This window comes from Vipera ursinii (assembly GCF_947247035.1).
Source record: "Vipera ursinii genome assembly, chromosome: 5".
Taxonomy (NCBI): domain Eukaryota; kingdom Metazoa; phylum Chordata; class Lepidosauria; order Squamata; family Viperidae; genus Vipera; species Vipera ursinii.
The window spans coordinates 21,243,993-21,258,996 of record NC_139518.1 but is presented as its reverse complement, the minus strand read 5'-3'; the positions used below and the strand labels follow the sequence as shown (position 1 = coordinate 21,258,996).

The 15,004-nt window shown below is 36.1% G+C and overlaps 1 protein-coding gene across 2 annotated transcripts in view; it reads right to left on the bottom strand.

Moving 5' to 3' along the window:
• Positions 1-726: 726 nt before the first annotated feature.
• The window catches only part of KPNA4 (karyopherin subunit alpha 4), a 30,083-nt gene continuing 15,805 nt past the window's right edge, over positions 727-15,004 (bottom strand). For both annotated transcript variants that reach the window (XM_083363432.1, XM_083363433.1), the window contains exons 9-17: positions 14,348-14,517; positions 14,218-14,262; positions 12,793-12,924; positions 12,262-12,390; positions 9,167-9,271; positions 6,179-6,250; positions 4,561-4,723; positions 4,257-4,351; positions 727-2,628 (exon numbers count right to left, since the gene is read on the bottom strand). In XM_083363432.1, the coding sequence (XP_083219558.1) occupies positions 2,530-2,628; positions 4,257-4,351; positions 4,561-4,723; positions 6,179-6,250; positions 9,167-9,271; positions 12,262-12,390; positions 12,793-12,924; positions 14,218-14,262; positions 14,348-14,517 (1,010 nt within the window). In that variant the 3' untranslated portion in view covers positions 727-2,529. The remainder of the gene's footprint in view (positions 2,629-4,256; positions 4,352-4,560; positions 4,724-6,178; positions 6,251-9,166; positions 9,272-12,261; positions 12,391-12,792; positions 12,925-14,217; positions 14,263-14,347; positions 14,518-15,004) is intronic.

The window sequence follows — 15,004 nt, the reverse complement described above, 5'->3', positions numbered from 1 at the left end:
GAATATAGTTTTAAGCAATAAATTTAGTTTTAATGTAAAAAATGCAGTTACACTCTTGAGCTACAATTTTACCTATCCCATTTTAACCCCTTCTCTCTCCCCCCCCCAGTTCAATCATGTTGTACTATAAGAGACTGCCTGGACATGTACTCAGTTTTCCTGGCAAAATTGTTCAGAAGTTGTTTGCCACTGCTTCCTTTCTAGGGATGAGAGGATGACTAGTCCATGGTCACTCAGCAGGGTTTGTGAGGTGAAACTATAACTCAAGATCTCTGGATTTCTAGCCTAGTGTAACCCTACACCAAACTGGCTTCCTTATTAACTTTTTAGTGTGTATCAATTCCCTGGGTGGTCTTGTCCCATGTAAACTATACATCTCCCCACTGACAGTATATGATCTATTTCTAGCCAGAAAAAATGGAGCAACTAAATTGCCATGTGCAATCTCGAAGTTGTGTTTGTGATTTGGCAAGCAGCTGAACAATCCTAAATATTTCTAAAACTTATTTTGCGCATATTATTGTAATTAATGACTTAAGAGAAAGTTTTGATATGGCTGAATGTGTTCATTCCAGTTGATGAATGCAGAATATTGAAGTATTTTACCCTTGCTTAAAATGAATAAATGGAACATGGAAATTAGAAAAGGAAATAAGAAATTATTGCACCATGATACTGGGCAGGATGCAAATATTTCTTTAGACAAAAATACATACGCCAACATAATATTGTTTTAAGTTTTAATGTTTATTTTCCCCAAGACAGCCTAGCCTGCATTCTACTTGGATAAATTTCACAAGCTAGTTTTCTGCTGCATCTAGTTTTAAACTTTTAACCATGTTTCTGATGATAAGGAATGCTGCAAAAATACTCTAGTCCAACAAAGAGTTATGATCACAAAATAATTTGTATCCATTCTACTGCATTTCAGAATTACCAGCTGATTTAAAAAAAACACAAGGTAGAGATATAGATGCTAATGGTGGCTAACCTGGTACGTTTTCTTACAGCAAACTGTTGATCATGCAACACTTGTGCTCAAAGGGGAAGGCACAGCATTTCCTACAATGAGCCACCTTATAAAGAGTTTTCTTTTTGTACATATTTGTAATGTTATCTTTAATTTAGTGTGCAGAACCTCAAATTGAGGTATTATTCCAATTACAAAAAACACTTGCATTTTCATGCAAGTTAAGAATACAAAGTTCTCTCTAAAGTGGCTCAAAATAGATTGTTCATGGCTGTCTACATCTAAAGATAAGTCTAGAACAATTGGACAGATTAGGTGGTATCAACGGTGTTCAAACCATGACTTGATTTGTACATCTATTCACATCTCCAATCTTTTCAGCAGTACATATGCACCAAATTTTATTTTGAGGTTTCCATATCATTTTCATAGAAAACAAAGTTGAAAACAATTAACATTGAAACACAGCACGGTATTCTACCACAACAGAAACAGCTGGTTACAGGACTCAATAAAATCTAAAAATGAGCTATGCTGTAGTTTACCACATGCAAAAATAGCTTTATGTCATCTCTGAAAATGAAAAGATGATAAACATTGTTTTCTAGTAATATGATAAATTTTGTGTACTGCAACACAATAGTTAGAAGAAGGAAATGTATGGATTCCATGCAAAAATCTACACAAAATAGTTTTGATGATATGGAAAGCTTTTTTCGAAGTAATGAACAATCATCTGGTGCAAATGCACAGGGAAGCCTTCCTCAATGTTTTCTGACTTTACAAGCAACTAGTAATAAGCCATACAGGAAATAAAATAACTAAAATTAAAAGGGATAAAATAAAATAAAAACACAGGCTGCAGGAGTAAAACCATAGTCTGCTGCTAAACCGGTCTCTTTTTTGTGTGTGTCCAGTGTTATAACACTTATGCACTCCTTTTGATGATTGACTAGGGTTATTATCAGCCCCCTGAAGGCAAATCAAGCTTGCATGCATTCACATACAGCATCACAACCATACTCTCGTACACACCCCACTCCAAGACTAGGAGTCTGCTTTATGAGCAAAAGAGCCCTAGATTTGAAAAAAAACATGTGGCCCCACAGCACTGAGTCCAGACATTCAATCAATGTTGTCCATTCACACGGTGCTTCATTAGCAAGGCCTGGGCTCATTCTCCTTGGACTGATATGGGCATCCTATTCTCCTTTATGCTTACATGGCTTGATGATAGAATAGTACTGCATTTTCCCCACAATTGCGCTAATTAAATCAATGTCCCTCCTCAGGCACTGAATATCTTTGACCTGTAGCCCTTTTCCTTTGAACAACCTATATAAGCATTCAGTGTGAAGTTTTTCATTACATTTTGCCACTCACTCTCATTCGCACCCACTCGCCATCTTGACTTCATTCGGGCTTTTCTGTGATTCCAAATGAAATCTTCACATTTTCTTTCCCGATTTAATGCAGCAGCGGATCCCATGAGCCAAGCTTGATGGATCAAACCTTTTTTTATTCAGTGCTGCATTGTACCTAAATTCCGAAATACCACTCTAGAACTGGAACCCTTCTGTAGGTACATTGGCAGATGAATTGAAACCGAATGTTCCACCTTGTATTGTTTCAGGAACAAGGCTTGGATCTTCATCTATCTGTAAAAAAACAAACAAAAAAACCACAGCAAGATCTGGGATTAGATACTGTATATTTATAAGGCACCACACTGCATTTGCTGCTGGAATAAACAAAGACTTCATCCTATAAACTCCTCTTTTGGCTTGTGGGTGTAGATTTATTACTGGCAATATTACAGATAAGTTCTTATTTAATGCCTGCCTTGGACAACAAGAATTCGCAGTTACAATAGTGATGAAAAAGAAACTTTGTGTCGCATGTTTGCTTTTACTGTCTGTTAATATATGTCAAGGGTGGATAATTGTCCCAAGAGGCCATTTGAGAAACAGACTGTGCTGGAGGGCTGAAACTATGTAATCCAATTTGATGTCCTCAAACTCCATCAACCCAGGCTGCTCCATACGAGAGGCAAGTGCTGCACAAGCGCAGAAAAGTGCTTTCTATCCTCATCCTCCTGTGGCTGCCAGCTGACTGAAGGAGCACACAGTAAGCCAGATCTGACTTGACTTCTTCTGCCTTCTGTGGCACACTCATTAACATTTGATTTCTAATTTTCAGTTGACCTCATATTGGTGAGACAGGGACAGCCAAAGGATCGGATGTGGCCTGGGGGTAGTCAAATGCCCAGGTCTGGTGTATGTTATCATATACCTGACATATCCTGCTGCCCCCACCCCCCTCAACCTGCAGAGCAGAAAAATTGCCTGAATAAGTGATCTCTTTCTGAGTTGCTTTTGTCCACAGCTGAGCTTATCCCTGAATGTGCTAACTACAAATCAACAAACTCAGTACTGTGACCTTAATTAGTTGATCGTACCACTGGTCTTGCTGCCTTGACACTGATAAGATCTTAAATCAATTTCACCCTACAATCTGTTGTGTGCTTCCCAAGTCACTCTGGCTTGCAGTGGGGCTAGCACATTTCTTTCAATGTGTATTCCCAACTATCTGGCTGCTTACTTTCTTGTAATCCCTTTCTCTCTAATGAATGGAAAACATCAATTCTCTTCCTGCTAATTATGCCAGCAATGGGGTGAGCATCCCAAAGAATGGTTGAATGGGGAAAAGGGCTACTATAAGATTTGCCCTTTTATCCGACTTCCTCATGAGTCGTTCCAGAAACTTCCCTGCCATTTGGTACCATATCATTCTGATGCTGTAAAGTACAGGTGTCAAACTCGCTGTGTCATGTGACATGTTGCGACGTATCGCGACTTTTTTTTGCATTCCAGAGCTGGGGTGGGTGCAGCCTCTGCATGATGCAACCAACCCGCAAGCCAGCAGTTTGACATCCCTGCTGTAAAGCAAAGCCTAAATAAAATCGTAAGCATAGTGATGTGATTTTTCACTTAGCAATTGCTTCGCTTAACAACTGGCTTGCCAATTCCAATTGCAATTGCTAAACGAGGAATACCTGTAGTTTAAAAGAGCATTCAGTGAATTTTTCAGGATTAGTTTTGATCAGGGGAACAACCCTCTCTTCCCCTTTCTCTGTAACAGCTGCATAATTTTTCATACATCAGGTTGGAGAAACAGAAAATAAAAATAAAATGGTTAAAAAATAAAGCACTTCCAATTTTAACCCTTCAAACATAACAGAGCGCTTGGTATACATATTCAATATTCATAAACAGAATTTACTTACATCATCTGAAGAGAAGAATTGATCAATGATCTCATAAGCCAGTTTGTAGATGTCTTCATTTTCATGATTTTGTAGTTGTTCAATTTTCTCCAATCCTATAAGCAAAGCAAAGAAAAACTTCATAATCAACTATAAATAAAATATTTTCAGGACATAATTATTTCTGTAATCACATTTCAATAAATAAATATGTATATTTTTAGAATATCAACATCTATGGATCTGTGACAAAATATGAAATAATTTAAACTGATAGAAATGTATAAATTCAAATCTTTTACTAAATCAAACAATTAAATTATACCTCCACATTCTTCAATAAGGTTGGCTATGGTTTCTGCCTCATCATCAGCCATTTTTAATATATTACTTAGCCCATCCAGCACTACTTGCACGACCTGAGCATCTTTTACTGTTAACAAGTTGCAAAATGGAGGAATTACATTTTGTTGAATTAGATATGCCACCTAAAAAACAAAAATAAATGATATCAGGACCATAAATGAAGACAATGTTAAAAACAGAAAACTTTATGTATATTTAAAACAATAAATGAATAGATTCTCATTATTCCTTAACCTGAAAGGTATCATCTACAGCAGAGGTCCCCAACCTTTTGGGCACCAGAGACTGATTACATGGACATTTTTCCGCAGACCAGAGGGGGCGTGGTTTTGTGTGCTGCCTGCATCTCACAGATGGGGCTTTGCTTGTTTGTGTGGCCCAGTTGCTGGTATGCCATGGCCCAGTACCGGTCTATGGCCCAGGGATTGGGGACCCCTGACTAGAGTTTACATAGATCTTAATGATAAATTTTTTTTTTAAGTATTGTTATTTATCAGACTGAACACACATTTGATGAATTTAGAAATTCACAATTTCTAAGATATTGCATGTTCCTACTGATTTAAAGTTTAAGGATGGTAATTTAATTTAATGTAAAATAATCCAATTTTTTGAACTTAAAGTTCTTTGCATAAATAGAAATATACTTTTCTGTACAAATGTATCTACACAATTTCCACTACAGGTAGTCCCTGCTTAATGACCACAATTGTCACCAGCAATTCTGCTAGTAAGTGACCCAGTTGTTAAATGAGACACCACACGATCACAACATGTGATTTTACTGCTGGCTTCTTTATTGCTTGTCAGAAGCTAGCTGTGAGGCACACAAAAAACGATCTTGTGACAACTGGATGCTGTAATGGTCATAAGTGTGAGGACTTTCATATAGTTAATCTTTCAGTGTTATCTAACTGAACATTTGCTAAACAGGGCAGTAATTAAGTGAGGTCTACCAGTTATTCTATTATGCCTCATCACAACCTATATGCTGACCTATGAGTGAAGGCCACTGCAGTAAGAAGGGAACATAGGAAAACATTCTGTGCATCAATAAATTATAAATATTCTGTGCATTGAATACTATTTATAATCTTTTGGTTTAAATAATTGAAAATACACATATGATTTTAATTACTTTACAGAAAAAAAATTGAACTGTAATAATTTACCTTAATAATGTTTATTCTGAGAATACCCTTAAAGTACTATTATCTATTTTTATACCAGACTCTAACTGAACTATCAACTTAAGTAATGTGAGACTGGAAACTATTTTGAGACATTTTTGTTTCAGTTAACCAGAAGTTAAAACTATTCTAAAGACTTTTTCGAGTATAAACTTTAAAAGTCTCCAAAACAAATCTAATACAGTTATGTAATTCAGTTCTCAGCAGGTTTACACTGGAAAACAATATTGAAGAATTTGTATACTCCAATCTGAGACAGATTACACCTGAACAAAACACAAACTGAATCTAAATAACTTCTTTTAATTGGACTGTGCCTCCCATTTGTATTTGCATTTTAATTCTACCATATTCCCTTGCCTCAAGTATGTATGAAGTATTACTTACTTGATCTTTTCTTCCACTGATTGTCAGGTTACTTATAGCCCAAGCAGCTTCCTTTTGTGTACCAAAGTCACCCTAAAAATATGAAAAAGTTGATACATTATTTTCAGGCTTTTCTTAATAAAGTAAATGAAAGACTTTTAATGGTCAAACTTAAAAATTAGTTTAATATCACTTAATTTGTTAAAGTCCAATCTCCTGTCTCCCAAAGGCTGATTTTTCCCCAGCATCAGAACCAAAATGGGTATAGATAGTACTTGAATTATGACTGTAACTGAGCATGCAATTTCAGTTGTAAATTGTGGTCATAAAGTGGGTGGCCAATTTTATAAAAAAGTTTCCAGTGGTAAAGTGAACATTGTGGTCATTAAACAAACCCATTGTTCACTATGGGGATATTTACCCAGAAACCAAAAGTAAATGCAACTTTCTGGAAAAAAACAATGTATATTGCAAAGTGTAAAAAAATGTGTTAATGTGACTGCCGGGGTGTGTGTGGGTGTGGGTGTGTGTGTGTGTGCGCGCGTGCGCACGTGCATTGGAGCTTCAAATCTGGGTCATAAGTCCTTTTTGGGGGATTTGTCTTAACTCTGAACTATTGCTAAGAGAATGGTACTAAGTCACGGACTACCTGTACTTTGACTATTAACTGTAGGAGATGATCAGCCTGAGCCCAAGGGAGGGATCAAACATGTCATCAGCTTTGAGTGCCCTTCATGCCCGCAGGAGATCTAAATTAGCCCACCTTGAATTCTGTTGATTCTTATCTGCTGTCAATTTGCTTTGATGGTTAGTATTCAGATTCTTGTAGAAAGCATTAGCATGCAATAAAACTATATTCATTTGAACTGACTGGATTCCTGACTCCACAGAGTTCCTCTCTTTCGCCCCTTCTTTTCAACATCTACATGATAGTGCTGGGTAAGGTCATCTGCCAATTTGGGGTTCAGTATCATCAGTATGCTTATGATAATAAATTATATATTTCTACCCTGGGCAGCCAAGTAAAGCTGTCAAGGCTCTGTCCCAAAGTCTGGAGGTTATATGAGTTTGGTGGGGAGATGATGTCTCTGACTCATTCCTATCAAATGGTTAACAGTGCTGAGAAGATTCGGTTTTCTACCCAGACCCTGTTGTGAAAAAGAAACTGCTGCTTCACTGAACTTGCGATCTTCTAATTTTAATGGTTTACTGATTTTATTGTAATTTGATTGTTGTCAGCTGTCTAGAGTAGTTGAGAGTTGGGCTGCATAAAAGTTTAAAACTATTATTAACTATTAGTGAACTACCCACAGTAGAAGCTAGCTACACTGATTTGGGAGGCAGTATAAGTTCATTTCCTCAAATCCTTTTAATCCCTTAATTCATAAAGCAAGGGATCATTGGGCCAAGTGGCTATGTATATTTCTGCTTGGAGTTGACATGCAAGGGAAAAAAAATGGCAGGAAAGAGAATAGAATACCAACCTAATTTCTGTTAATAATGATAATAATAATAAACCTTTATTGTCAAAGTACAACATGTGTACATTGAGATTACCTGAGCCTCTCCCCGTGCTCCCTCCCCCCAACACACAGTGACAACAAACCCTCCATCCTACCACACCATGTGAACCAACTACACCACACACCGGCCTCCCAAGTCAATTCTGCATAAGTTCACAGAGATTATATCCCATTCAAAAGCCTAGCAGCCCACAGATAAAAGCTATTTTTCAGCCTGTTGGTACGGCTGGCTATATTCCTATATCTCCTACCGGATGGTAGGAGAGTAAAGAGATAACATCCAGGGTATGAGTCATCCCTGAGAATCTTCCTCACTCTTCCAAGGCAACGAGCCCTGGCGATGTCATCCAGTGGTGTCAGGGGACAGCCCACAATGTCTTGTGCTGTGCTCACTACCCTCTGTAATACTTTCCTGTCCGCGGCTGCCAGACCAGCATACCAAACCAGAATACCATACGAGACGACGCTCTCTATAGTAGACTGGTAAAAGAGGGTCATTAGCCGTTGTTCTACCCTGTTCTTCCACAAGACCCTAAGAAAGTGAAGCCTCTGTTGGGCCTTTCTAGCCACCTGGGTTGTGTTAACTTTCCAGGTCAGATCTTCACAGAGGTAGACTCCCAGAAATTTAAAGGAGGAAACTCTCTCCACACAGAGTGACCTTACTGCCTGCAGATATTTATAGGTAATAGCTTTAATGCCACCACTAAAATTACTGCATTATGAGTCCCATTTTGTGTTGGTAGACCTTCCCAACTCTAACAGGGTCCATATCATGCTATCAAAACTGCAAATATCCCACAATATTGCCTGATACAATTTAGCCTTCAGTTTGACGAGCAAATATGATGTCTGCTTTGTATTACAATTTACTTGTTCTAAAATACGAAATGATAACCTCATCCAAATTTGGAAAACCAAGACTTCTGTGGTATTCATTGTACAAATGTAGAAAAATGGCTAAAATATGTTTTGAGCTATTTAGTTAGGCTACTGCTTGCAGCAGAACTTCTGTACATGAAAAGATCCTCACTATCTCTCCCAAAGAAATACTGCATTTAGTCCAGACTGTCCTGCAGCATTTTGTTGACATATGACTGCCTTTGAAAGCATCTGGAGATTAATACCTGATTTGCATTGTAAAATTTGGTACTTTTAATGTTTCATTATTGCGCAAGGCATATAGCAGTAGTAGACAACAACTAAGAAATCTATTGAAAAGAAAAATGCTGTTTATGGAATTGATATATTGTTCATTAGATAAATTACCACAGATTTAAAATATCTTAGTCTCTTTAATCAACTTTGTCTCTTACATAACTTCATTCTCTCAGTCTTGAATTATAATTATTTAAGTGATATAATCAGCAGCTTGCTTGAGGATTGGTACTTGCCTTGCTAGAAAAAAGCTAAGTTTACTGAGTTAAGTGAGCTATCAGGCAGACATATATGCACCCACCTAAATAATTTAAGTAAATGTTTGTCTAACCTTATCTAAAAGATGTATTATCATTGGTACAAGGTTAGCATCTATCACAGCCTGGACTTGCTGCTGATTTCCTGCAGTGATGTTAGATAGGAACCATACAGCTTCCTGCAACAAAAAAAGTAAAGTTTAACAATACTTAAAGAAATATTACAAATTCTGAAAGTATGGCTTGACTCTTGGCTACGTGGTTTTCAGTATGAACACAGTAAAATAAAATCTGGGTACCATTTAAGTTGCATGTTAACCTATTGTGTTGAAATTGTTCAGCATACGTCTGCTTCCAACATGAGTTATATTTAAAGAGGATAAGAACTAAATTATAGGATATATGTTTTTACCTATAACCAATAACTGCTGGATTATCCCTCTGAACTTAAAGTCAGGTATAAATAAATTATAACATTCTTATTAAGCATTTTATTAAGTATTTGTGGGGGGGGAGGGAAGTGTGAGTTATTGTTTCCCCTTGGGCACTAGTTGTATAAATCATGGCCTTTTATTTTTTAATCCTTGTATACCCTTCAGAGGCACCTGAAATGGGCAGCCATATAATTCATGAATTTGCAAAAACCTTTATGAAGTTGTAACATTTTACAATGTTCAGCTCATCATATTTAATAATGAAATGAGCCTAAAGTTAATCAGAATTCTAAAGGGGCTGGATTCCCTTCTCACTGGTTTTAATCCTTGGTGCTTATGGTAGTGATTTTGAACATGCTACATATATAGACTAAAAATTATATGAGAGCACATTTTTTAAAAAACCACTAGATCAGTTATTAAAAATGAAACATATTACCTAAAGTCTGGTAGCATCCAGCTTTTGCACTATGTTTAGAGAATGATTTAAAAGTATTATCAAGCCACTGTAATGATAATTTCCAAACTCTTGACCACAGTACAAATCTCCATAGGACTTCAAGACAATGAAATAATGGGCTGGCTTCATATATTATGTTAAATTATAAAGTAGCTTGATTGGTTTAGCATGAAGATTAAACAGACACTACAGTTATTGAGCAAACTAAGCCACCAGGGTTTGTTATAATGACATAGTGCAATGCTGAACTGCATTAAAAGTTCACTGGATTAAAAACTTGAGCCCATGATCAGAAAAGACTTTTAAACAAATACGTATATTTAAATAATATATATTCTGGGTTATTCCATGACTACTCTACTCTAAGAAATTTTGCATCAAAGTATCATAAGGGGTAAGCAGTTTTGGGTAGCCTAGTGAATACAGGTTTGCTGAGTTGTTGCAACAATTTTATATTACATTGAGTTGGGAGCTGGCCTTATAAGCTTAATGGTAAATATCAACTCATGTTCTGAAGCCAGTAATTTTGGAATGGATATAGATGAACTGAACACTAATCTACAGAAAACTAGACGTGCTGTGGGAATTGCTAAGCACATTGGTTTGTGCTTAAATTGTAAGCCGCCCTGAGTCTTCGGAGAAGGGCGGAATATAAATGGGATTAAAATAAATAAATAAATAAAATGACTGATCTAGCTAATGAGGTGCATGCTGTGGTACGTAAGATTAGACCCCTCACTGAAAGCTCAAATTTGAACTTGGGGTTATGATCTTCTGTGCAAACTGGGATGGCAACCGCTTAGATTGATACACTAACTTTATTCACTAATGGGTATGGATTTTCTTTGATCATACATGCATTAATTACATGCAGATTATGCTACTAAATGTAATCAATCTGGGCCCGTTAGACCATTGTTGTTGTTAGTTGCGAAGTTGTGTCCGACCCATCGCAATATATGGACAACATTCCTCTGGGCCTTCATGTACCATCATCTGGAGTCCATTTAAGCTCATGCCTACTGCTTCAGTGACTCCATCCAGCCACCTCATTCTCTGTCGTCCCCTTCTTCTCTTGCCCTCAATCTTTCCCAGCATTAGGCTCTTCTCCAGTGAGTCCTCCTTTCTCATTAGGTGGCCAAAGTATTTGAGTTTCAACTTTAAACCATTCGAACAGTTCAACTGATGCAAAATACAATTGCTTGGGGGTTTGGTGGATTAATCATTAATTCTATGATAGCCATATATTACTGACATGTTTCCAAACCAATTCAGTCCGAATATGTAAAGCAAACTATGCCCACATGAATCCATCTAAGATCAATGAAAAAGGTCAAGTCCTGATGATCCATTTCAAATTCAATAAGATTGGTAGTCTACACACATTTATTTGTTCAATGGATCTACAGTTTCAAATCTCATTGGACATTGAGGTATTTGGAGATATTAAAATAACTATAATACATTAAATAAAATCAAAATAACAAATATGTACAATATAGTCCTTTAAGTTATATTTCACTTTTTGAATTTTAACATTTAAAGTCTATAATTGTATTTACTCTTTTTTGCTGCCCTAGAAAGGCCATTTTTAAATTAAATGAAATGTGTAAATAAATAAAAGACTGTTTTGTCAAAGCTTTTTTAAAAAAATAGCATAACTTCTAAGTATAATAAATTGAAACTTCTATAAAATGTGCTTTTAAGTCTTTTAAGAAACTGCTTATTCTTTATGAATAAAAATCATGTTTTGGTAGTTTAAAAATCAATAAACTGGACTCTTGGATCAGATTACATATTCATTTATATGACAAAAAGAATATGTCAGAGGTTTACAATTTCTAGATACAAACTGTGAACATGTTTTGGGCTTTAATCACAGGCAATGTTGCACAAAGGCCCTATGACTTAGCAACTGCCTCAGATGCACTCCAAAATCAGCAATTCTTTTCAGTGTCCACAGTTTGCATCATTATTTGGTCCTAAATACAAATATGCACCATACACATTTTCTCCCTCCCTCCCTCCCTCCCTCTCTCTCTCTCTCTCTCACACACACACACACACGCACACTTTTTCTTCTTTTCCATACTGAATAAAACAACCTTGCTCTCCTATTCACATTCATCCCTCTACATTTTAACCTCCATTTCATCATTTCCAAGAGTCAGTAAAATTTGAACATAGCTGTATTCACATGGAGTCAAAAGATCAATTATATTAATTTATTATCAATAGCATATAATAGGTAATAGTGTTGTACATATTTACATACCTTATTAATTTTTTCTTTGGGGTGTGTCAACAGAGCAGGAAAATGTGAAAGAGCTTCACAATTCAGAACTACCTGGGTTTGTTCATCAGTGCCAGTAACAATATTGCCTACAGCTCTGAGTGCTGCAGTCTAGGAAAAAAAATAATTCAAACCTGATGGTCAAATATGTTAAAAAGGAAAGGATTTGGTGATTCATTGAAAATATTATGCATTAATTTCACCCCTTCACCAGATTTAAGTTATTGACTGTAAGCTGAATGTCATCAGTGAAAAGATTCCAGAAATAAAAATTTTAAAGTATTATCCAGGGAAATAATTTGGTATTCAAATTCTACGGACAGAGTCTAAAGTATTGTTCAGTTCATTTATATGAAATGCCATTTCACATTAAAAACAGTCTATTCATATCAGAATACTTCACACCTCTCATTTTAATAAAATGACCATTCAAAAAATTTTGTATATTAATTTCTAATGCAGTGCTTTCCCTAAAAACTCTATTTAAAGAAAGGAAGCTTGTAGAATACTTACTTGTACTTTAACTTCCTGATGGCTGAGAAGAGGAACCAGATGAGGAACTATCCCAGAATCTATCACCATCTGAATCTGTTCATTGCCTGAATCCGTTAGGTATGAGAGGGCCCAGACTGTATCTACCAATATCTAATTAGAAGAAGAAAAATGCATCACAACTTCACAAGCAAGAAAACAATAATTGATTGCTATGTTTTATTCTACTTAACATTTTCTAGGTGTTTTTATAAAATGTAGCTTACACTCACATCTTAGTGTATAGCTCAATAAGTGAGGGAAAAAGCATATAAATATGCTTCCAATCCATAAAGAGTTCCATCAATTAAGTACTATGCTATAATTGCTAAGCATTCAAATTTATCATTAGGTCTCTTGTCCTTTATCACGGTTCTGCCCATTTTATTTTGCTGTCTTCTACACTTTAAAATTCTTTTAGAATCCTCCTTCCCCAAGATTCATTTTAACCTCCATCTCTAACCATGAACTAATTATAAAATATGTATGAAACTTAACTTCTTGCTATTCTCACATTGTCTATTGTTATATTGCAATATTAAATCTCATTTATGAACGTATGTATAAATGTACACATGTGCATGTGTATTTCACATTTTTGTACCACCCATCTGCCAAGTAAAGTAAAATAAGTAAAGTAAAGTAAAAAGTAAAGTTGATCTAAATTAAAAGCAAAAGTTAAAGCAAAGCAAGACAATGTAGTTAAATGACAGCTATGATGTGGACAATATGTAAATTATGATGGATCTATGTAACTTTTCAATGATTAAATTTGGAGAAAGGGTAATAACACCAGGAAGCCATGGTTAAGGGATTATGTGCAACATTCCTTGATATGTGTCATGGTTTTGACAAATGAAACTCTTCAAAGAACTTCAAGGCATTGTTTACCTTAAAGAACCTTTATTGGAGCAGCATAACTTCGGCACATACATGGTCGAAGCCAAAATCTGAATTATCCTCCCCTTAGCACATAGTATCAAACACAATTCCCTCCTCTAATTAGCAGTCATAAATCACATTCTCCAATTAGTTTGAATTCTCCAACCCACCATCTCTTATCTTCTCTTCTTTCAAAAGCCCGAGTTCATACACTTTTACAATATTGTTATGTCTAACTAACTCCCATCACATTCCTCCTCCTCCCCCAGTATCATCAAATTCTAAGAATAAAGCATAGGAAAGGAAAAGGCTGCATCTCCATATACAGTATTGTCAAAGCAAGAACATCCGATGCTAGCAGCGTTGACAATATGTAGCAACACAAAACGTATTTACTTATTTGAGATAGCAGTTTTCCTGAAAAGTAAATCTAATAAGAGTAATATATATGTAAGCAGGTACCAATTCTGATAGGGTTGTTTATTTTGCCTTTAAAGATACTGTACAAAATATTTTATTACTCACATTTACATCTGTGTGATGAATTAAGACACACAATGCTGGGAGGATCTAGAAGAAACAATAAAAGGGTTCAAAATTTAAAACTGTGCTGGGAGACCTAAACTGATTAATTTCCAAGAAGCAAATAGATTACCTCTTGAATGGTTTCCATTGGTGGAGGTGGGTCTTTGTGACGGCACAGGTTGACCATTACCCAAGTTACATTTCTTAAGAAAGTTATTGGAATAGATGGGCTGATGAATGACAGCAACGGCTTCACCACTCCAAGACTAATGACATAATCTCTACATTGTGGCCCATCACCTGTATAAATATTTAAACATTTGTAATATATTAGTAAAAATATGTGTAGATATTTTCAAAGCTCTGTATGCAAACAGGATAATTCTAATAGGCTATTACAAATGCTTGTCTTTTAGGCTAGCAATCTAAAGACTACCATTTCTCTGAATGATATCTCCTGCAGTGAAGAAAAGCCTAATCCTATAAATCTGTTCCACTGAGAAGTTGCTCTTATCATTATATATTTCTTAATATTCATGGCAACAAACATACTCCTGCCTCCGATTTTCCCCACAACAGCACTGAGGTGGATTGGGCTGATGACTGGGCCAAAGTCATTAACCAGCTTTCATGTCTAAGGAAGGTCTACTACTTAGTCTCCTGAATCACCACACTAAAATGGCTCTTTTCTATTTCTATATCTACAATCCTCTAATCAGAAATTGTTAAACTGGGGATAAGTACTCCAAGGGATAATCTGGGCATATCCCGGGGGTAATGGAACAAT